The 23802-nt window shown below is 37.3% G+C and overlaps 1 protein-coding gene across 1 annotated transcript in view; it reads left to right on the top strand.

Moving 5' to 3' along the window:
• Positions 1–23802, top strand: part of PDZD8 (PDZ domain containing 8) — a 72226-nt gene that overhangs the window by 43195 nt on the left and 5229 nt on the right. The window contains exon 6 of the mRNA XM_035896901.1: positions 23427–23589. Coding sequence (XP_035752794.1) covers positions 23427–23589 — 163 coding nt within the window. The remainder of the gene's footprint in view (positions 1–23426; positions 23590–23802) is intronic.

Genomic DNA, 23802 nt, shown 5'->3' with positions numbered 1-23802 from the left:
CCGGTTTTTTCCTGCTTAAATATGTTACCACAGAGGTGCTTCCACCATCGCTGACTGGCTTGGCCTTGGCCAGCGGCAGAGACAGGGAAAACTTCTAGCAGCTTCTCACAGAAGCCACCCCTGTAGCCCTCTCACTACCAAGACCTTGCCACACAAACCCAATACACTACACATCTGCTTTGGCCCACAACATGTTATATACTTAGAAGTGTGATTTACACTTAGGGGTTATTTTTTTTAATAATCATGAGTTTGAATCTCTTTTCTGGTTCTCTATACGATTCAGGCTCCTTACAGATGCGTAGGGCCATCACTAGGTGGTCCTGTCTGGATTTCATCAGTTACCCTTCTGTTCTGATGTGTTTTTAGAAGAGTTGGTATTCAACTCTTCTTGAACTTTAAATATATGTTAATTAAATAGGCATATTGGTTCATTGCAATTTAGTGAGAAGTTGATGAAAGTAATAGATCTTCTCTCAGTTCTGCTTGGCTTTTACAGTTGCTCTGCCTGTCTCTGTTTGAAAGTGACTTTGGTTAACTATCCAAAATATTACTAGGTACAAATTCAACTATACGTGAGAGCGGGGTATAAGTCAAAGAAAAATGATTTTCCTGAAAACAAAGAGCTAGAGTTGGCAAGATATGAAAATAGCATCTCCAAGGCAGACTTCTGGTGCTGAGTTGGTATGGGAAGCTGGTAGCTCCTCCGCACCAGTGTAGTTTGCTGTGAGTCACGGCTCGTCATCTGAGGGTGTGAAGGAGCAAATGGCAATGGATTCCTTAGTTTCGCCTTTCACAAAATGGCTTGTACCTAAATATTCTCCTTAGCAGAGGAAATGTCAGGTACTTGAATCTAAGTCTCATTGCTAATTTAGCTGGTGTAAATATAGAAGTTACATTAGCTTAAACAAAAAGCATCATTGGGCTAGATATTGGGAAGAAATTTGGAATGAAAATTTATACAAGGATCCTTAATAATATATAGTATGATTATTATTGATGTTTTAACTCATGAACTCGCGGTTCTTTAACGTAGATATCTGATGTCCTTCAGTGGGAAGGAAAATGAATTTTCATACACTATAAATGGTTGCTACCTAGTGGTCTTAGATTTTGTGGTGCAAGTGTCAAAATAGAGGCATAAAAACTGAGTGACTGCAAAGAAAGCCTTTAATTTTGTGGGGGAAAAATCCTTATTCTGAGTACAATCCTATGTAATGTTGCTATTTTTATGAAGTGGAATTAAGTAGGTCAGATTCTTGGACTCAAGGTAACGCGGTGTTGTTACAAGTGTCATGTCTTAGCTTCCTAGAATGCTGTAATTATTTAACAGAACATTATCTCGAAATGACTATTCATTTTTTTTCTTCCTTTCTCCCTCTTCGGTCACAAGCTGAAGCAGATGTTTGGCTCTTAACATTACAAGAGACACTTAACAGGGTGGAGCTCAACATCTGGAGGCAACAATGAATGAGAATGGTGTTTGGAGTATTTATGTTGTCATTATCATTTTCACTAGTTACCGTGGCTATTCTATGCCTGTAGAACAGCAGGAGTGAAATTTTGCTTTGTGGGCAAAAGTGTGTGTAAAGATAATTATTGGTGCAGGATAAGTGATTCTTCTTGCTTTTTCTTAAGGGTGACCAAGCATTTTAAAAATACTTTCAGTAAAGTATAAGCAAGCATTTTGTAATACAAGTGTGGTGCATGTTCTCCAAATAGAAATGAGAAAGTAATATGAGTGGGCAGCGTAGCAATTGCCCTGGAAAAGCCTTGGGGATCAAAAATGGAATTGCTGGTTCCCATCACACAAATGAAATGACTAAAAGGTCATTCCAGTCTATAAAGGTTAGATATAGCAGGCTGATGTTCTGCAGAGGACACCTACGTATCAGAAAGTAATCAGTAGTGAATCATCATTAGAAAATGGAGCATTTCCCTTAATAATCTGTTAAAAGGCTACCTCCATTAAAGTTTGGGTAAGATAAATAAGAGTCTTTAAACTATGAATGTCTTTACAAATGTTTTAACCAAAAGCCAATGTCTTCAGACCTTTACTGATGTCATATGTTTCCATTTTTAGGTGTTTAGTTTGGAACAAGTATCATATCTGCTGTGCACCCTTAGATCCATTTGGTGTTAATTGAAGCTGTGTATTTTCCCTAGCTAATGAAAGAAAACAAAACCAAAAAAAGCCCTTAGAAATCTGAGGCCAGATATGCAGAAAGGTGTGTTTTTATTACAAAAACAGCCATAAAGTTTTTCACAGCTGAACAAACATATACATACATTTAAAATATGTATGTATATGTTGTGCTTATATAAAAATATGCTATTTATATATATATATATTTGTGAGTATATATAAAAAAATGAAAAACATCAGTTGGTCTTCTTCAGTTAAATTTAAATGGAAGTCTCATGGCTAACAAATTGACCATGCATTTAAAGAATGCCAGTACTTGTAAATACAGTAAATGACCCCTGAGAAATTGGGCTTGGCTTATCTGAAGTTCACCAGTGCTTACAGATCCGACAATATACAATAGTCAAGAAATACAAAGATGATTATCAGAGCAATTGCAGAAATCTGTTATTAGGTTCCTTGGTAGTTAAATCACACATCTGTAGGAATATAGTAAGAATAGGCTGTACAGCAGCTTGTAAACTAAAAATACAATCACTTTACATAACAATGGGAACTACATGTGAAGTGAGCACAGGATTATGGTGTTCATAACTTCGTAACACAAGCATGTGGTCCATCTCCACTGTAATCTCTCCCACTTTCAAACCAGCGATTTGCACTGGTCTCAAACCAGATGCACATTTGTAATTGAGTAGAAACGAAAATACATGCAGTCTATATGACTTCAGCGAACTGGTTAAGTCTGTAACAAGTACCTTGCTTAAATTGTAAGTTGCTGTTCCGTCATGTGGTACTTCTGTGAAGTGTGGAGTCAAAATCTATTTGAGCTGAGTAGCTTGTTTCTAGGGAGTATGAAAAACACCATGTGACAAAGGTGTTGATGGATGTTGTACGTACTCATGTATAACATGCCTTTACTTGTAATTTTTGGATCTGAGACCTCTGTATAGACTGTAGATAAAGTTGTCCTCTATGGACATGTGTATGTAAATAAGTGAAAGACAATTTAGAAAATGGATGTTCATATCACAAACTACGTTGACAGCAGGATGCCCTACATTAGTAAGTGGTACAGCCTGGGAGCTGAGGATGTGACTTCCATGCTGTGCACATCGTGGAGGCTTCGCTGGGGTCTGCCTCTGGTCTGTCCTCCTGGACTGACTGTGGGTTAGGGGTAGGAGCATGTTGTTGGGTGTAGCCTCCTCCATGAGGGAATGCACTTTGAGTGTGGCAGGAGCACCTGGTAATGCAAATCAAAGCACAGTAGGTGGAGGCTGTGGGATGTTCTGCCTCAAGAGCACACACCTGATCTGAACTGAAAAGCAAATTCAGCATATGCTTTGAGCAACTGTTAAGTTGCAAATTCCAGCTTTGGTGTTGGGGGTTTGCTGCTCCTCCCTATTTTGTCTCTTGAATGAGCTAAAAAACTATAGAATTTATTTTGTCGCTGTTTTGCACATGGCACAGACACCTGTCTGTAAAATGTCATCGGCTTTTTTTTTTCTGTTCATGAGAGGCATGGTAAAGAAGTAACTGAGGGGCTGTTGAAGCCTGGGTTAAATTTTGCCTCCTGTGGGGTGGCAGGGAGGTAGGTTGCTTGTCAATGGGCTTATATTATGCAGTGAGTGCTGATGCAGAAGTCATTTGATGGAAAGACGGGATTTCATAGATCAGCATAGGAGAAAACTTGGAGGGCTCTAGCTTGCCTGTAGGTTAAGTATTTGGGAGGGGGGAACTGTGGGCAAGACAGGATAGATATGATATATGAGACTCAAATCCCATAAAATAGCTCAAAATGAAAAAGAAACAGGTAGAGATGATGTGCAGGTGAATATATTCTTTTGTCTAAGTAACTTGATTTCTTGTGATACCTGAAACAAAGCAGCTGCATTTGCAATGGTAATGCCTTTGACCAGTTGCTTTACTTCGGAGGGGTGAAGTCCAGTGCTGAATATTGATGAGATGGTAATTTTGAGGATGCTTCTGAATTTTCTTAGTTGTGCTGCCCTGTTAAAGTACTGGGGAGTAAGGGAGAGGTAGGGGTGAGTTTGTGGAGTGGTAGGGTTGGGTTTGTGGTTTCAAGACTGATATGAATGTGCCTGAATTGCAGGCATGCAGTTTTGACCTGAAAAAGGCTCTCCACTTGGGTGGGGAAAGATGTATCAGGAGTGAAACGCTGCACCCTGTTCAATGTGGGAGCTTAGGAAGGCCATGGCGAGAGCCTCGAGAGTTACGCAGCTGGGTCAGTGAGGAAAAACAAGGCGCCTGGGGAAAAGAGTTCAGTTAGTTGGAATTTTTCTGAAAGCTTCCAGTAAGGAAAATACCCTAGGTGCTAGGAAGTGTATTACTTAACCAAACCAGTTCTCTAAGCAGCATTTAGAGATGTAATGCCTGTTAATTATTAAAGGAGAAAGCAGGCACAGTAGTAAGGGAGAGCAAATAATGACTATTGGCTTGGTGCGGGAGACCAGGTGCGACGATGAATAACTGCATCTGCTCAGCTGCATAAACAGAGCAGAGGATATATGGAGAGAATAATACTGCCAACAAAGTCAGAGGAGTAGCAAGGTCATGGGAGTGGAGTGGCTGTAAATATTTGGCTAGTATGGAATCTTTAAAGTGCATGATTAATGTGTGTTAGCTATAGGTTATAGAAACTCCCAGGAAATGTGTGGTTGTACTACCAGAAACATAGAACAGCTGGCTTCAGCAGAAAAATTGGCTTGATTTCAAGCATCTTGAATGATATCTGGACAAGGTATCTGTTTAGTTATTAGACTAGAGTCAGAGTAATTTAGAATGGAAGGGACCTGGAAGTAATCTGGTCCCAGCTCCACCCAGGCTAGGGCTAAGCTGGCTCATACTGCTCAGACACTCTTCAGAGGGGCCCTGGCAGCCAGGCAGTGCTAGTTGTTAAAGGCTTTTTCTTCAAATTTTATTTTTTTTCCTCGTTAAATAGTATGTGATGGACTATACTGTTACACAGGGAGGGAGGGCAGCAGAGCTATCGGAACTCATTTTGACTAGATAAATAAAAGTAATTAATAAAAAGAGTGTTTTAGTCTTGAGACCGGTCTAGGATGTTTCTGTAGGGATGGCTTCAGATGGAGTAAAATTTCTTTGTGTTGCAGGCAGTCCAGGCAGGAGGCAGTTTTAGCCTAAAAACTCTGTAATGAAATTGCATCAGGGCTATGCCTGAGCTTACAGACCTGCTGGAGAGAGAAAGTAGTAGGTATGTTTCATTTATTAGAATTCTGCAATCTGGCTACAAATGGTGTTTAGCCAAAAACATGGGAACATCTATGATGGATTTTTATTCCTTGCTAACAATATTTGAGCAGAGAATTATTTTTTTTAAACAACGGGATTTTTTGCCAGATTTGGTAAATGTTTCTATTTCCACTACAGTTCTTGAAGCTTTAGCTATTGGAAGAGAATCTGAAATAATATATATTCTAAAAATATGTTTGCAATAACTAGGAACAAACTTTTGGCTGCTGATGTGAGCAAAGGCATTCAGATTCTTGCCAACTGATGTGTTCAAGTGTATTAGGAACTGCAGTCTTGGTTACACATGATTGAGGTAACCAAGAATTGTAATTAATTCCTGAGCTTTAAAAATAGCTGCTAGGAGGAAGTAATTTTACAAAAGGTCATTAAAGCAATATTCTCTCATATCTAATAATTGGAGTGAAAGTAAATGAGAAAGTACCAGAAAGTAAAGAATCTGATTCTAGCTAAGAACACACAATTTACTCTTAGAGAGATTAGTTTCATTTCTGGATTTGTTTTGACAGCTGGAAGTAGAAACGGATAAAGGCATTGGAAATGTGTCCTGGACAGAATACACTCTCTTCCGCACGTTCAAAAAATAATTTAGTGGACCAAAGAGATTTTTTTTTTCTTTATATTGCCAAACCCCCAACTCTGAAATGAATTCTTCCCTTCATTCTTTCGAAAGCTAGAGGGTTTGTTCTTCCTGGTGGCTGGTGTATAGCAGTCCTGCAGATTGCTAGGTAAGTGCTATGTATTGTTAAATGCAAAGTGCAGGAGTATAAGTTCTATTGTCAATAGAATAGATAGATTTTTTTTTTTATATCTTTTTTTAAAGTTGCAATTTCTACTGAGGCAACAGCATAAACCCAAAATAGGAGAGCAATGATTAAACTACCGTTACTGAAGATTCTGCAAATAGATCATGAACTTGATGTGTATAGTCAACCTTTTATCTATCTATAGGTATTGTACCTTCTACATATCCTTTATTAAGGAGAGAATAGCACTTGAAAATGCTGAATGAGCAGGCAGCTAGTAACTATCAGTTGGCCAGAAACACTTTAAAGCAACACCTTCTGTGAGAGGGAGAGTGTGGCTGATATGCAAAACTTGAATGAGTGCACTGTACATGCAGACAGGCTTTTTTTGAGCATCTGTCACTGCACCCCTTCCCCCAACATATCCTTAGTTCCATTCTCTGAGTATTTTTGCCATTTCTCTTGAATACTTGGTATAAAGTGACTCTTGGCTAGGGGTCTTATCTAGGATAAGGAATAATTTTAAACTGGTTATTGTTAGTATTGCAATTTTTTGTTATTTAACAATTTAAGAAAATTTAGCCACACTGTGTTGAGGCGGTTATGTCGCCTGAATGAGCATCACGGAAGTCTGGAGGCATAAGTTTGGTATCAATTTCAGAGTGTTTCATTATTCATTCAAAGGGTCTCATCTTCATATCAACTTAGCTATGTGTCCCTTTTTATATCCCTATGAGTATCTGTGTACCTGTGTAATGCTTTTTTTTTTTTAAAGCACAGTGATTTGTAAAATCTGTTAGTTTGAACTTCTGTTGGAAAAAAAAGTGAGTATTTAAGGCAGAGACTTAAACAAAGGAGGCGGTCCAGCATGGTGCTAGTCCCTCTGTTAGCCCTATATCCTCATTAGAGCTTTGCTATTTGTGTTCCCCCAACAACACAAAGCTGCAACAAGCCACGAAACCACCATATATTCTCCATGGAGGCAAGCACATTCACTATCTATGTAATAAAACCATAGCTCTTTCAATAATTATAAGCAACACATTATCTGATTTCATCCTCATATACAAGTTCTGATCCTTGCATGCTATTTTTAACAATGGGACTGCAAAATACTGATTCCAGTTCAACTAAGAAATGTGTCCATATATGAAAATGGCAAAAAAAAATCAATGATGCTTCTGTTGAAAATACTGAATTACAGTTCATTTTGGTATTTGCATGACTTAGCAGTGTAGAATTACCTCAGCTTTAAATACCTTGCAATGCTTTTGTTCAAATGGTATTAAAGTATGTAAGTCAAAGGCTATTTTTGTGAACTTCAGGAGTTAATCAAGAAGGGCAAGCTGTGCATGATAAACATAAATGTTTATTCGTTGTGATTTTCTTCTGGCATTGCAGGCTAACAGACTCCTAAGTAAAGCAATAAAGCACTGTGCTGATAGTTTTGCTTTTTTAGCTCCCCTGATTTTTTTTTTTTCTTGCAAACCCCACAATTCTTAATCACTGTCTCTGAATATATTGTAATATGTAATATGCTCGAGGGGAGGAGGGCTCTTCAGAGGGACCTGGACAGGCTGGATCCATGGGCCGAGGCCAACTGTATGAGGTCAACAAGGCCAAGTACCAGGTCCTCCACTTGGGTTACAACAACCCCATGCAACGTTTCAGGCTTGGGAAGAGTGGCTGGAAAGCTGCCTGGTGGAAAAAGACCTGGGGGTACTGGTTGACAGCTGGCTGAACATGAGCCAGCAGTGTGCCCAGGTGGCCAAGAAGGCCAATGGCATTCTGGCTTGTATCAGGAATAGTGTGGCCAGCAGGAGTAGGGAAGTGATCGTGCCCCTGTACTGGGCACTGGTGAGGCTGCGCTCCAAATACTGTGTTCAGTGTTGGGCCCCTCACTGCAAGAAAGACGTTGCCTTGCTGGAAGATGTCCAGAGGAGAGCAACAAAGCTGGTGAGGGATCTGGAGCACAAGGCTGATGGGGAGCGGCTGAGGGAACTGGGGGTGTTCAGCAGAAAGGGTTGTCAGGCTCTGGAATGGGCTGCCCAGGGAGGTGGTAGAGTCCCCATCCCTGGAGGTATTTAAAAGAAGGATAGGTGAGGTGCTTAGGGACATGGTTTAGTGGTGGGATGGCAGGGCTAGGTTAATGGTTGGACTTGATGATCTTCAAGGTCTTTTCCAAACTAAATGATTCTATGATTCTATGTGCATGGTGTGCTCTACCTAAGTGTAACGTTGTACACAAATAGTTGAAAATCTGAGTTTAAGCTATGGGTTTCCTGGTAGTTGATGTAAATGAATAAAGTTTTAATAATCAGAGGTCATGGGAACTGAGAAAATTAGGAGTGTTTTGCCATGGTACCACACCCACGGACTTGCAAACTGTGGTTCTCATCCAGATCTATTTTTTTTTTTCTATCTCCACCCCTCTTTCCCTTTTTTTTCATCTCTACATATGCAGTGGGTTTTACCCCTTTTTTTTCCCCATCTGACTGAATATAATTTCTCAGGTACTTTTTTCTTAGGCTTTTTAGTGTGTTGCAGAGGTTATAAAAGCAAAAAACTTTTTGAGCTAACACATCTCTTGTTCTCATGAACTATAGTGGGAGTTAAGCGACTATACCAAATTGGGAACAAGTTAATGATTAAATATGTAACTTTGTATCCCAAAGCTTCACTATAAGATATTTCATCATTCATCACATTGCACATTGTTTTCTTTATAGAGCTCTAATCTCTTAAAACTGTAGGTTTTCAAATCAAATATTTAAATAAGTATCAATTTAAGAGAAACCTCAGACTTTGAATACTAAGTATTCAATGTGTCATTCATGAACAGTGACTTCTTTCGGGCTGCTCCACCAACAGCTTTACAGTGATGGTCAAGAAAGTATAGTACCATGGCCTGATATCAAGTATTCAAATTTTATCACACAAAGTTTTCATTGACTTCTTGGATGCAATTTTCTTTTTTTGTTTGATAATGCTTATTTAAATTAAGTAAACTGAATTATTCATACTTAAGAAATCAAATAAATTAATAACTCATGGTTTCAGAACTGATTTCAGGTTCCATCCCTGTAACATGTTAGAAAGATAAATATTTACCACCTTAAAGTAAACAAGTAAGATATACTTGAGGACAGCTTCTGTCATGCATGTGTATGACAGTCTTCTCCCCCATGTACCTTGGTCAGTATGATTTTTTAATATATTTTTCTCAGACATTCCATGGTATTGACTAATTCTTTGTTCATTTGTAAATCACTTGGTTAAGGTAATTGGTTGGGGTCCCAAGCAAGCCCAATTTCTGGTGGCAGAGAAGAGGGAAAGGGAAATAAAGATGTTGCATTATGAAATCTGCTGTGTATTTTGCTTATATATTTCTCTAGCTAGCAATAAGATCTGTTACTAATTTCAAAATAATAGAGCATAAAACCAGAGTATATGAAGTTATAGTGAGTGCTGAAGTAAAAGAAGTTTTTAAGCTTGACATAATTTCCTATTCATTCTTTCACTTCCCTTATGATAGGGGAAATGAAGAATTGGTATATATTACTTCCCTGAGCCAGAAAATACTTAAAAAAACCCCAGTCAAAATTAATGAACTTTTACTTCTTTTATGGGTAGTGTCCTGTTTCTCTTGTAACTTTTTTCTTTGATTGCTAGTAAACTGTCTTCGGAAGAGTATTTTTTTTTTAGTGCTTTTGTATGCTTCAGTGTTAGTGGTCTGGGGTCTAAAATGGGTTTCTGGAGAACTCGTATGTTCTGCTACCTCTAGAAATACCTGATGGGGAGGTAAATTATGGGAGAGATTTCTGCTAGAATTGTGACTAAGCCTCATGATAATGCACAGTCCCAATCTCGAATATTTAATAAAAATCTTTGTGCCATAGTTAAGTGGTTTTTGTTTGGTTTGGGTTTTGGACATCCATTGTAATAAAGCTTTTTTCATTTTCTAGGAGTGGAGGATATTCAGCTCTTTGTCTAGCTAGCAATACTAACTCTATTTTCTTGTCACTCAGATACCTAACTATGGGGGGGAAAAAAATCCTATTTTTTTGTTAGCCAATTATATGATCACATTGATTACACTGAGAGAAAGTTGCAACATGAAGGTCCTTTCCAAGCAAAACCATTCTATGAAAAATTCAGATCTTTGGATCTTTATGAAGCAGTTACAGAACCTAGGTTGCGAAGTTGGATAGCGTGTTGATTCCAATTTACAGCTAATGCTCCATTTCTAAATTGTTCTTCAGATATATTGGGAAGTAATCTTTATGGCGGTTTGAGGAAAAAAACCTAGAATTTTTTCAAGTGTAAAGTAAACGTAGCTAGGTATTGATTTCTTTTGCAAAGTGAATTGTCAGTATTTGACTCTGGTGTAAAGAAGATCTTTTTCAGTTTAATAGTTGTGGCAATTTTTATTAAGCGATGAACGGTAATGGTATGAAAATCTGGCTTCTAGGTGTGCTGTTGTCTTGGTGCTACTAATTAGATGTGACATTGAGCTGCTGTTTCACTGCCTGGCAGCGACATGTGCCCTATAACCATAAACAAATTGATTTGATGTGATGTGTTCAACAAAATAACCAGGAATAGATGTATGGTTGTGGAAATCTTTGCTGGTTATATAGTTGTGTGTTTATACTGCAGTGTTTTGTCCAGAACTTAGTTGAAAACAAAGTGTGGTTTGGCTGCCTTTCTATGTAGCGAAAGTTTATTACATGTGAAACCTTGGCCTTCTTACAGTAATTATTCGGAATAAGCTAGATAGAAATCCCTGTCTCTTCTGGCCTTGGCAATGTAGAATTTCAGAAGAAAAATGATCCTCTGGTTTTACCAGGCAGAGGGTGGGGTTTGGGGGGTTGTGTGTAGCAAGAACTTAATTTTGATATGGTGGGGTCTTCTATTTCATCTCTGAAGAGCTGTTACAATGACGAATCATTTTACTACATCTGCTTTAGCTCCTTTGGGTTTAGCTAGTTCTGTGGGAATGTAAGAGTCTGGAAAATGACTGGGTCACGCAGGATGTTATTCAGGCTCGTGCTTTTCTTTAATAGCCATCTAGCCATTAATGTTGATGAGAAATGTTAGCAGTTGTCAAGAAGATAGTATGTTTATGCAGTGCAGAAATAACAAACTGTGTTCACTTAAGTCCTATGATGTTTCAATTTGTGTAACTACATTGGTTCTAGGTATGTGTGAAGTCCCTGTTGCTTAGACAATGTTATTGATAGGAGTGTAATTTGTATTACTTGAAATTGTAGGGTTGTTTTTTTTTTTGAAAGAGTATAGTCTTTAACATGTTTTTTGCATGCTCTTGTGTAAGTAACTGTTTAAATATGTTGCGTCTTTAATGAGCCAAATGGCACTGCTTGATTTCCTCAATTTGGGTACGAAGCTTAATCTGATAATCCAGTTAGAGCTGGGGGTGGTGTAAGGGGTCAGCCAGGCTGCAGGGCTGGGGGTGAGCGGGGAAGACCAGTGCTGCCCCTGCTGCTTCAGCCTCTCCTGGGGCTGCTGGTACTCCCCGGCCCTGGCACTGCCGCTGGCAGCACCGAGCTCTTCCTCAGAGCAGTGGTTCTGCTCCTGTCTCAATTCCCAGCGTTTGGCTGAAGATTCGCAGGCAAGGAGTATTTATGAAGCTCCTGCTAACTCCAGAAGAAGCGCTGCACTCCAGACCTAACTCTGCAATTCGCATTGCTGTTGCTCTAAAGAAAACACTTCTGTTCCAGAATAAAATCAACCCGTAAATAACGCACTTACTCTTTCCATCAACATTTTTCTTTCAGAAATGTAACTTTTAAGCCCTTTAAAATGTGACTTTCAAGGCCATTAGTGAGATCTAAGAATTATGATTTGTTTGCATTAGAAGGTAGTATTGTATATTTTATTTCCATGGAAACTGGCATCTGTGATGCATGTTACTGTAACTACAGTGGATAATAACTTTTCATATTTTTAGTTCTGATGACAATATCCATGTCAGTAGGTGGTTAATGCTGCTGGGTGCGATAGTCAGACTTGTCAAGCAGTTTCTCTGTGTGGAGAAGAAAACTCTTCACCAGGAATATTATTTACGTTATAAAGAACTCCTACCCGATAGTCTAATATTTTGAATTTCTGACATGAAGATTAATAGTAACTGGTTTATCACTATTAATTAGGTACTCCCAAGATCCCAATAATAAGTAATTACTAACTCATTCAGTGGGTTTGCTGCTATCTCGGAGATGAACCAAACCCTAGGTTGACCCCTCTCTCCTGTGTGCCTATTCACAGTGCGTAAACTCTTATGTTCTCATTAATCTCCTTTGTCTGTAATTTGCGTTGCAGCAATTAATAACAAATTTGTACAAAGAAAACCATTATCTAGGTAAACTTTGTATTGGTTTGGTGTCACACATGGTATTAATGAACTTCCTCTGTTCTTTTTAATATCTAGTTTCAGTAACCTTATTTTGGTATTTGCTATTAGACTACCTGAATTTTTCACAAAATATTTGTATGATGACTGAGTCACGCTTAAGCAATATTGGAGGAAGCCTTTTTTCTATCAGAGGCATAAATGGTGATATAAGATTTGAGGGGGGAAAAAAATCAATCTTTTCCATTTTTTTCAGGGCCAAAGGAAATCATCACAGTTGGGTTTAATAAAGACTAAAAGGATGTCAGTGAGGAAGGGCACTTGAAGAGCTACATTGGTGTTTGTACTAAATTGGTCTGCAAAGAAGAGCTCCACATAAAGCTGGAGGTCTGCATTTTACCTGCTTCTGACACTTTGAAGTTAAATGCAGGTTTTCTGCTGCCTTGTTTGTCTTTAACGCCTCCATTCCACTCCTGTAATTGCTGTTTAGTAAGACTGCCTCAGCAATTCATGGTAATTGCTAAACAGTTTACTTTTTGCATGTCACATAACCTGTTTCACCCTGCAATTGCAAGGTGCGCTTCTCTTTGTAGTAGCTTAGTCAGAGTACCTGCAATGTGTCAGAAATACTGAGGAAAATGAGATGTAGCTCTTTGTGTTGTTCAGGATAGACTGTTTGGGATTTTGTTGATGTCAAACGGTTTTAGTGCTCATCAGGCAGACATGCAGATGTTTAACTTCACTACCATGAATTGTCACATATATTTCAGACAAATAATGCATGATGGTGAAGTTAGACATGTGCATAACATTTGCAGTATTGTGGCCTTAATGAATTATTACTTTAAATATGATTTTGGTCCAATATGTAATTCACTTCAGAATGAAATTACCATCATATTTTGTAACTTACATTTTTTGGATTTTATAAGATATCATGTAGAACAGAAAATAATGAGGTCTACTAGCTTGCTATGTAAGATGTCTGGTAAAAAACATCTCAAGAAATTTATCCATAAATATGCTTCCTCCTAAAAGTAAAAAAAAAAAAAACCAAACAAAAAAACCCTCCAAAAATCCCAAACATGAAAACAGCAAACTGCATCTGACATAGCTGTGTCTCCTCAGGCACAGACCACAATTTACATAGGTGGAAAAATTAACAGCAAAAGGGCTAACATCCCACTTGCCTTTTTTGTCGTTAAATAGCTGTTGTTCCAAACATTCCATAAAAAGCAATGCTGGTGACTATTCAGACCTTGCTAAGAAAGCAGAGGTAGTGAGGCCATTGCTTATAAGCCTGATTTCTCTTCCTGTGACACATTTGCTGTACAGACTTTTTCATTAATAAGGCTATTTAATTGTTAAAGTAGAAGGTGTGTGCACACTTAATTTTTAAAATGTATTTATTTTTTTCAATTAAGTGGTTGAAATGTGATGTACTCATTAATGGGTAATTCTGTCCCTTAAAAACTGCTTCCAGTATAGCTTGGAGAAAATTCTATGTTACACTTAAAGATACTGAAAATGGACAAGAAGAGATTAAAACCAGTGGAGAATTGTAAAAAAAGTTTTGGTAGACACTCTCAAAGCAACTGAAGGTAGGGCCACACTGCAGTACAGCATGATAGTATTGACATACCTGAAATAACTCAGCAGGACCAACTTATCTGTACTAAGATTTAGTGCTGTCTCAGCATGAAACTCAGAGTGGGCTAATTCATCTTGCGCGGACTACTTTGACATTGGAATACAGACTAACAGGTTTAAAGTCAGCGTATACAAGTCTGTGCCTGAGTCGCAGGAGAGCATAAGAACTGATTACTTACTGGCCATTTCCAGATGCCAGGAAATGTTAGAAGTCTTTTGAAAGCAAAGGTGTTTCATGTGTTGTGTTTGTGCGGGTTTTTGGTTGGTTGGTTTTGGGTTTTATTGCTCTTAGCGAAGGGAAGAAGAAAGGGGGAAGTGGTGTGTAGGTCATGTGCATCATCTGCTGAGTGGGAGAACAGTTACCACAATTAAAAAAATCTCTTTCTGGAGGTGAGTTTTGTGCAACTTAAGGTCTTTAAAAGGTCCAGTGCCATTAGGACTCCAGTATTTCTTTCGTAACTTCTCTCTGAATGCTTTATTTTGTAGTGTTCGAATTTAAATGGTACCTTTTGAAATGGCTATGTAATTCCTCTGCTGTAGTCAGTGGTCGGAGCTTCCTTTTGAGAAGTCTGTGACAGTCACACTAAACTTGCAGAGATACTGGTGATGGTGGGTGAATGCCTGAGTCAATCCATTGCATTAGAACTGGGTAATTTATAAAATTCCTTTTAAGGAAACACAAAGAGTCCATAAGCTAATGATTTTAGTATCTGTTCAGTGACACCCAAAAAGGCATGAAGGTGTAGCCAGTCCCATAAAACTGTGTACAGTATGAATGATCAGTAGTGTCTTGGTACCTGATTTGCCAGTTAGTAATTGGTGTTTCAGTTGGTTATGTATACTGCAATCTGAAAGAGTTTTCAGCTGATATGATACAGAACACAAATATATATATAAAAAAATGCAGTAACTGCAAAACTGACGATATTGAATAAAGCTGAACAAGCTGAAGAACATATTTTCTGATATTGCAAATACTTGTACTGGAAAAGTTATGTGAATATTCATTCTCAAGATGATTTTGAGTGTTGGCAGATTCCTTTGTTTTACTGATGAAGACTGTTTTCAAGACAGAATGCATTGTTCGGAGTTATTTGTTGTGAAAGGTGATCAATGTAAAAGGTTGACTTTTTTTAGTGGACGACAGATTAGGCAAGTGAATGGCTGCCGAGGAGAGCTGCGTGAGTATGGAAAAATCTCTCTAGAGTCGTGGGTTCTCAAAGCAGAGTAAGAGCTGCAGTGAAGGAAAGCAGAACACCAGGTAAAGCAAAAAGCAAGTAATTAAAATTGTATAAACTTTGAAGGATCTGCCTGGTCCAGAAACCTACTGCAAACACTACAGTGAACATTGGGTTAGAGGCAAGGGATGGTTTAACTATCAGACTAAGTGGTATAGGATGGATTAAGAAAATGTGCTGATGCACCCGAATAAATTCCGTAATATCCCTGTGGAGACACATTTCTGATAAAACTTTTGTATTTTTATATTCACTGTAACTCAGTCCTGTTTGCCATGAAGTTTTATTTTTATCGGTGCTCTCTACTTATGGTGAAAGCTCATTCTGCAGTTGTTAGCTTTTCCAAACTTATTTTGGTTTTGCATGATAGGTTTTTAATGGTTTTATCAAACTACTTCTTCCAGGCAAAATGGGCAGAAGAATATCTTTGTCTGTTGCTCCGTTCTGCACTGTAAAATTAACTGCAAGAACAATAATGTGGATCTTCGAGATTGCTGTTCGAGAAATGGAATTTTTTTATAAGCAGCAGATATTTTCCTTGTATTTATTATTGAAATTTTTATTCATACATATTTTTTAAATGTTTAAATATATTTATAAATCAAGTTATTTTGTAAAAACAAACAACCCCTTTCTACCCCACCCACCATTCTAGTATATCTAGAACAAATATATGTTCATTCAACATGTTTGTCTAATACATTTTGGCGAGATAGTAAAAAAAATTGGGGGAGAAACCAAATCAACATGTTAAAATTAACTGAGTCAATAAACCTGGGCATGCGGGGAAAAATACATGAAAACTTTCAACCAAGTCTGACATTAAAGGTTTATGTTTCTTTGGTATGGAGGAAGCATCATATAGCAAGAGTATGTTAATTACTGTCGTAGAAATCTTGATACAGATTTTGGAACAGCAAAAACTTTAAGATTTAGCTTGAATTAAGGAAACAATAAAAGTCAGGTCTTACTCAAGCAATCTTAGGAAACACGTCCTAAGAATGATTTGAAAAAATTAATCCACAAATCAGTAAACTTAATTTCCAAGTTTTTAAATGTGTTTCTTAGTATATGTTGGTTTCTTGGAATACATTATTGCTTCTAGCTTGATGTATATTGATGTTTTAAGTAGCCAGTATAGAATCTTTTGAATTAAATTACCTTCAACCTTTTTCTTAATAGTGGTTTGTAATTAATGCCTGTTTCTAGTGGTGAGGAAAATAAATTTTAAGGGTCAATTTTCTGTGGAGAGTTAATTTTATTACAAGAGATTATTTCTTGTCACTGTTTGTCATATTGTTCAGTCTAGTTATTCTATAAATGCTAATGTAGCTTTTGATTTTCTTTTTTTTTAAATCTTCTGTCAGCATGTTTTCACATGTCTGAATGTGCTAAAGGAAATATAAAGATTAAGGAGAAAGAGGCACATATCCAATTTTAGGTAGCCAGTTCCTGGGCTTGTTCTTTCTGTTTGTGTCTGGTTTTACAGTGTAGTTGAACGCATACTAACCAGGGAGTTGCTTGGGAATCCCAGCCTATTTAACAAGTTTATGAACCAAATTTTTACTGGATATCTGTGCAACTGCGTGACTGTACATATGTATCAATGCACCTATGTATGTATAAGACATAACAGTGAACACTGTTTCTAATTGGTAATCAGTGCATACTTTATTGACTACTGAGCTATTTAAGCCTTCCAAGAACAAGGCTAACTCCGAAATGCTCAGAAAACTTTCTTCTCTTTCTGTTGTTGGGAGTTTTTTCTATGGCTGGGAAATGAAAGTGTTTCTGTTGTCACAGATCCCTTGGTCAAGGTCTACATCAGACACTTCTATGCAAGATTTGTTTTCTTGGCAGTTTCCCCAGAACACTTCAGGGGTTATTTTGCCACATGGACAGGAGGGCTGGAGAATAGGTTGAGAAGGGCTTGTGCTACCCTGGCCCCGTAGTTCTGGGCTTCGGGGCTGTGTCACAAAGGAGAAAAACGTCTACTCCTTCTCTAAAGCATAGGTGGAAATCCTCTCTGAACATTTAAAAAATTCCTTTTTTTCCTTTGAGTTTAGTGTTGCGAAGGACTGTATCGTGAGACTGGTGATACCTGTTTCCTTTCACTGTCTCCTCTCTCCCGTAAAAATAATCCAGCAATCACTTCACTGTGCAGGTCATATAGAATGACTGCATTCAATAATAGGGTTGAAAAAGGCAATAATGTTAAAGACCATATTTTAGAGACACATGCCAAAACCCTTTTTTTAATAAGACAAATATCTGAGTCTTCAGAATAGAAGGAACTGCTTCCTTGTTTTGTACTTTAATGTTTTGGGTTTGTTTTTTTTTTTATGTGAAATATTCCTTCCTTTCCTCTCAGCATGCAGGGTTGTCTAGGAGAATGTAATACTTTACAGGCTTATTCATGTACATTATTTATTCTTTTTCCTCAAGACATATTAGCCCACACCTTGCAAGAATACCTAAGATCTACTGTAGTAACTCTTGACGGATTGGAAAAAATAAGGTTTTTATCTACAGTAGAGCACTGACATGGTGTCAATTTGTGATACATACGGCATGTTACCACTGATGGGGAATAAGAAATGTCTGTAAAAATGTTATTCTTTAGTTGATGTAAAGTCAGTGAAATAAGATTTCTTATATGTGCTTGGGTGATCAAGCTTTTCTTAGCATGTATGCAAAGGAATGTGACATGCTTACTAAATTCTAATGCAGTTCTATTATGTTAATGCTTGCATATAGTTAAGCAAATATGGAACACTGTTATAGAGTAAAATTAATCTTTCAAAAAACAATTTCCTTTTTAGTTCCTGAAAATAAGTAATTTGCTTTAAAAGCAAAAGTCTTATGCTCTAATTATCATGGGTTAATTTTGTGACTTTTTATTTTTGTATGTATCTAATAGTTTTTAAAGTTTCGCTGAATGATGTTGCTCTACAAGTAAGAGGTTGCAATATATGCTTTTCTAGATCTTGTAATCTCCATATTTATTGATGGACATAATTTATTATGTCTTGTCTTAGGAATTCTGAATGGAAGTGCTAGACATAATGTTAACTTGCATTGTAGTTATGAGACTACAGTATTACTGATGGCATTCTTACCTCTGTATTCAAAAATAACCTAACTTTGTAGGTACAGTTTTGGAAGCAAATAGTAAATGAGATGGCATCACATATGTCTATTACCTATAAGAAGGATGTTCGTTTATCATCCCTTTGCATTTGCAAATTCTTTCAGATGGATAATTTAATGAAGCACTTTAATCTTAAAACTGCATCCATCCTGTATTGACACTCATGTAAATATTTGGCCATTTAAGTGGTGTTAGGAAGCTATAAACTTCTGAATGATCACTGTGTAGCTGTGGAGTTCAGTATCAGTATGTTAAAAAAGGTTGGAAAAATTGATTTTTCACTGACATCCGACATCTGCTAGGCTTTCAGAACGACAAGGCTGAGGTAAGGAAAGGCCACGAGACACCACATAATTTTCTGCTGCATTGTATTTCCAGAACATACTTCCAATATTGAACTGTAAGTAATGGTGGGGGCCTCATACACTGATGCATATAAATGAACTAAAGCCTGTACTGTGAAATCAATGCTTATAGACTTTGGCCTGTAAAAGTCAGGCATTCACAGTCCCACATCAAAATGTTTTATTAATTTTAAAGTGAACAGACATCTTGTGTCATCTTCGGGTTTTTTTCTTGAATAATAAAAGACTAAGGAAATTACTTTTTTCATTTTTTTTCCCCCCAAGATAGTCATTCCTGTTCTGTTGCATCTTAATCGTAACCAGTATTTCATAAATAGTGTGGGGGTTGCTCACCTTTTTTAAAAAAGGTACATTTTCTAAGTTCTGTGACAGTTTATTTCTAACTCCCTCAATATAAATGACTCTGAATGTATGCCTATCACTGGCAAGCCAGTAGAATTACCGGCTTTGTCTTGCTTCTTATTTAAGCAACTACTAAGGCTTGCAGGAACTAGTAAAACAGAGCAAATTAGATCAAATTAAAATAAACTTGCTTTAATATGGTATAGCTAGTTGGTTAAAATTTCCCTTTCTCTTAGGCGCAGCTGTTTAATTTTTCTCCCTTGCAGCAAGCTTCCTTGATAATAAATGTCTTTTCATCAGCAGCAATTTTTTTCTAACCTTCGTGTCAGTTAGCTGAATTTTGTCCTTCTAATGTTTCATGTTCTTGTAGCTCTTTGGCTCTTCACATTTATTATCAAGTATTAACTTGATGGAGAGGCAGAAAGGCATAAAGTAGCTGTGTTGGGTGTATGAAGATGTTTGGTTTTAGGAGTGCACTTGTTGGGGTTGGGGGTGTTTGAGAGCTTGAAACAGTGTTTACCTGCACTGCAGCTAACCTGAGGTATTCTGGTATTACTTGGTGAAACTTAGAGTTGCCAGAAAATAAAATCAAGGAAACTCTTCATCTGTTTTGGGTTGATAAATAAAACCAGTTTACTTTGTGAGAAAGCTTGAGACAGTGCCAAAGTTAATAAAAAGTTGAGATGAACTTTGCTTGTTATGTTCAAAGACGCTCTCCTTCCAAAAACAGCTTTCCATCAGATACTGCTAGGGTATTGGAAGTCTCCTCGCCATCAGGGAGTCATACATGCTGTAATCTGTGGTCGGTGTCCCTGCATGGGAGCCAAATGTTCAGAGATACCCAAGTCTCTTTTGTCCCAGCTGTCCCTTGTTTCTTTGATGTGGTCTCACCCTGGGGGAGGAGGGAAGGGTGAAAGGCTGGGAATCACCTCGGAGATTTCTAGTCTTTCCCAATAGAGAATATTTTCATTGTTAAGTAATCCACTACTGAGATCTGTTCTAAGTAGTCCTTGGATTCAAAGGAAACTCAAGAGGATGAGGGTCTGTACTGCCCAACTGTAAGAAAGCTTTTGGTAACTTTTCTCCTTTTTATTGTCTAATTATGCCCTTTCCCTTATCTGCTTGTCATGCAGTTTGCCATGATAGCAAGTACTAACTGGTTAGCGGTCATTGCTGCCTTTATTCAAAATGCTAGGTGTTACCATACCAGCTCTTGTTTTCCTCCTGACATTCTCTTTCAGATAAGGCTTGTTGCTTTCTGTCTGTCAGCTGTCTTTACAAATCTTATCACGTCTTTGTGCCACTCTTTGAATGGATGAGAAAATACCTCACTGTAACAAAGTAGATTTGCATGAGGCAACTCTTGTGAAGGGGTTACGGTGGCCAGCTTCCTTCAGTAGTTGGATGTTTTTCTGATCTGCTCAAAGACCGATTGCACAAGAGTTACCTCATGTTGCAAACAAACTTGCAGCAACGTTTCTTCGTCAGTGATGCAAAACTAACAGACTATCCATCTTGGATGAGGCATGACTTTAAAAGATCTTGTCTTAATGAATTGACTCCAGTTCTGGCTCTTAAAATCCAGAACTAATGTAAGATTTCGGAAGAAACTATATATCCTCAAAATAATATATCCCTAAAGGACTGTAATTAAATGGCCAGAATGACTTAGTGTTAAGAGGAAAATCTTCCTGTTTTGTTGGTTTTTTTGTCCACCATTCTGTCTAAGCATCCATTTCTTTCCTAAAATTCTCTTGCTGAAGAGCTTTATACTTCTGTGGACTGGCAAAAAATGTCTACAGCTTGCTTTTCAGTCCTTCATGATATTCATGTTTGTTGGCATTCCTTAAGCAGGAGTTTACTTTCTGATCTTCACTATGATAGTTTCTTTATTTGTTAAAACACAAGGATTTGGAAGTCTTTTTCTAAACTTAATAATTTAGGGCAAGACTTTCAAAGGCACCATCATAGGAAAATTGAGATTTGAGTACTTAGACTCTGTGGCAAATCTCAGAAAAAATGGTTGTCTCGTTGTTTGATGATAATATGCAGACCTACATAGCATAAGGGAGTGATTTTTGGAAAGAGTTTTTGTTGCAGGCTTGTTTGCCGACGCAGCAAATTCATGTCACTTGTGGTTTTGACTGTTAAAATACTCAGCTAGTGTTTGCAGTAATTGTTCCTGTTGTTTCCATACAGCATGGAAACATTCATGTGCAACATTCATGAATTGCTAACTTAAAGCCATATTATATAAAAATAAAGGACTAAAGCAGAAGAGATTCTTTTCTTTAAGAAAAGTTTCCACAGGTATTTCTAATACTTTTTCTTGGTTTCTTAACACTTAAGAGTTTTTTTTTTTTTTTAATTTAATTATGTATCAGAGCTTCTTTGGTGTAAATGGGAATGGCCTTCATTAAAACAAACCAACACCCCCTCAAAACAACCCCTACCACAGTTATTTCTGTAGGCAACTATTTACTTGTTTGTGTTATAGAAGAACCTTGAATTTTGGAACTGTAATTAAGCTTGTATTTGGTCTTGTTATTCTTACATACATTACTAGGTATTCACAATAGATGTTAATAAAATTTGAGAGAAAATATTATCTTTAAGTGACTGTGGGAAATACAGAAAATTAGTGACAGAACTTAACAGTTAATGCAAGTCTGCTTCTTCAAACTCAGTGCTGTTCTTAAGCAAACTGTTAAGTAGTATAGCTTTTTTATTTCTATAAAGAACTGAACAACAAAAACCAAAAACGTAGTGCTAGTAAGATTATAAGAAAGGAGTGAAAGCTGTGCAGACAAGGGGAATCATGTACTGAAGTTAAGTAATGCACTTCATCTGTGGAAAGCCATGGTACAAAACTAAGCAAACGAACACATCCTCGGAAGAGGAGGATCAACTCCAGACAGTTCAAACATCAACAATTGAACAGCAACAAAGTAAATGCAGAAGGATGGAGAAGACTGTTTACCTAAACTCAGTAAATTGAAACCAAATAGAAAATTTCCTATGGAGGTTTTCTACAAACAATGTCTATCTCTCTGTTCTTGGGAATCAAAAAAGCAAATTAAATTTCTGTCCTTGGAGCTGAAACAGACTGTGAGTTCTCCTTTCAAACAGACAAGAGTATACTTTGGTGGAATGGTAGTAGATGGTAGTTTGAAACAGTCCAGAAGGAATGTGCTTCAGGGGAAAAAAATATATTTTAAAATTCAATAAGGACAGTCTTTTTTAAGAAAAAGGTTGCTAAAGGTCTTAGACATTGAGGTGTGTAACAATTGACCTCTACCTAATGTATTCTTCAATAGGGACTTCCAAATTACAAACTTCGGTGCATGAGTGCGGGATGAAACTCTACTACAGAGATTGTACCTCAGGGTTTTGATGTTTTGTTTGGGCTTTTTTTTTTTTTTAAGAATAAGAAATTTGAAATTATTTAGTTAAATTTTATCTTATATTTATCTTGCAAGATAAATATGAAGAAAGGGTTCTGAGCCTTTGAAGAAACTTCTTGGGCTATTGTTAGTTTTGATTTTTTCTAAATATGTTTTAGCAATGTGTAAATACATAATAGTCGTCTTAACTCCAAACACCTCTTAGTACAGACTACTGAAGAGCTACTTGCAATAACAGGTTTTATAACAGAAATGTGGTATGTTCAAAGTGATACCTAGATTGGTGGTACAGTGCTCTTTTAATAAAACTTCTTCCCGATAAAATGGACGTTGAGGTAGCTTTCTTAGAACTGGGGCTTTTCGCAAAGACAAGCAATTTAGCTCAGTATTGTTATTAATTGTATATAAACTACAGAACAGGTGTACACACATTTTTATATGTATATATTTATTTTGCTGACAATTCCTTGCACTGCTTTCTAGTTTTGGCATATTTGGCTCTTCAGAACTGGTGGCATTTGGTTCCATCTTTCTCCAAAGGTGTAAACTGGATTGGGAAACAGTTAATCTATTATGTAATAATCTGCTTAATGAAGTCAATGGATGTCCTAATGTAATTTTTTTTAATAATATCAGTTGTATAAGTTTATTTGAACAATCACTGGTAACCATGAATCTTTGCAATTAGCTTAATCAATGTAACTTTACCTTTTTCTCTAGGCAGAACTAGTGAAAGGAAATCTGCAAAGTGTTGGGCTCACGCTCCGCCTTGTGCAGTCCAAGGAAGAAGACGCAGGGCACGTTGTCATTGAAACTGTGACTCCAAACTCACCTGCTGCAGCTGCTGATCTACAGAGGGGAGACAGACTTCTAGCAATTGGCAGTGAGTAATATGTCAGCTTTCAAAATACGTGTCATCCTGCAAACTGGGAGGGCATGTCTGCATACAGTTCAACTAGGCTGCCTTTCTCTAGAATTAGCTATGCCTGGCACTCACAGTAAAAACTAACATTTATGTATTTATGGCCACTTAAGGCTATCATTCACTCGATTACTTTTCTTGCACGTTTATTTACTCTTTGCTAGGTAAAAGCCA

This window comes from Egretta garzetta, unplaced genomic scaffold (genome assembly GCF_000687185.1).
Source record: "Egretta garzetta isolate BGI_Z169 unplaced genomic scaffold, ASM68718v1 scaffold486, whole genome shotgun sequence".
Classification (NCBI taxonomy): domain Eukaryota; kingdom Metazoa; phylum Chordata; class Aves; order Pelecaniformes; family Ardeidae; genus Egretta; species Egretta garzetta.
This window is presented reverse-complemented; position numbering and strand designations above follow the sequence as displayed.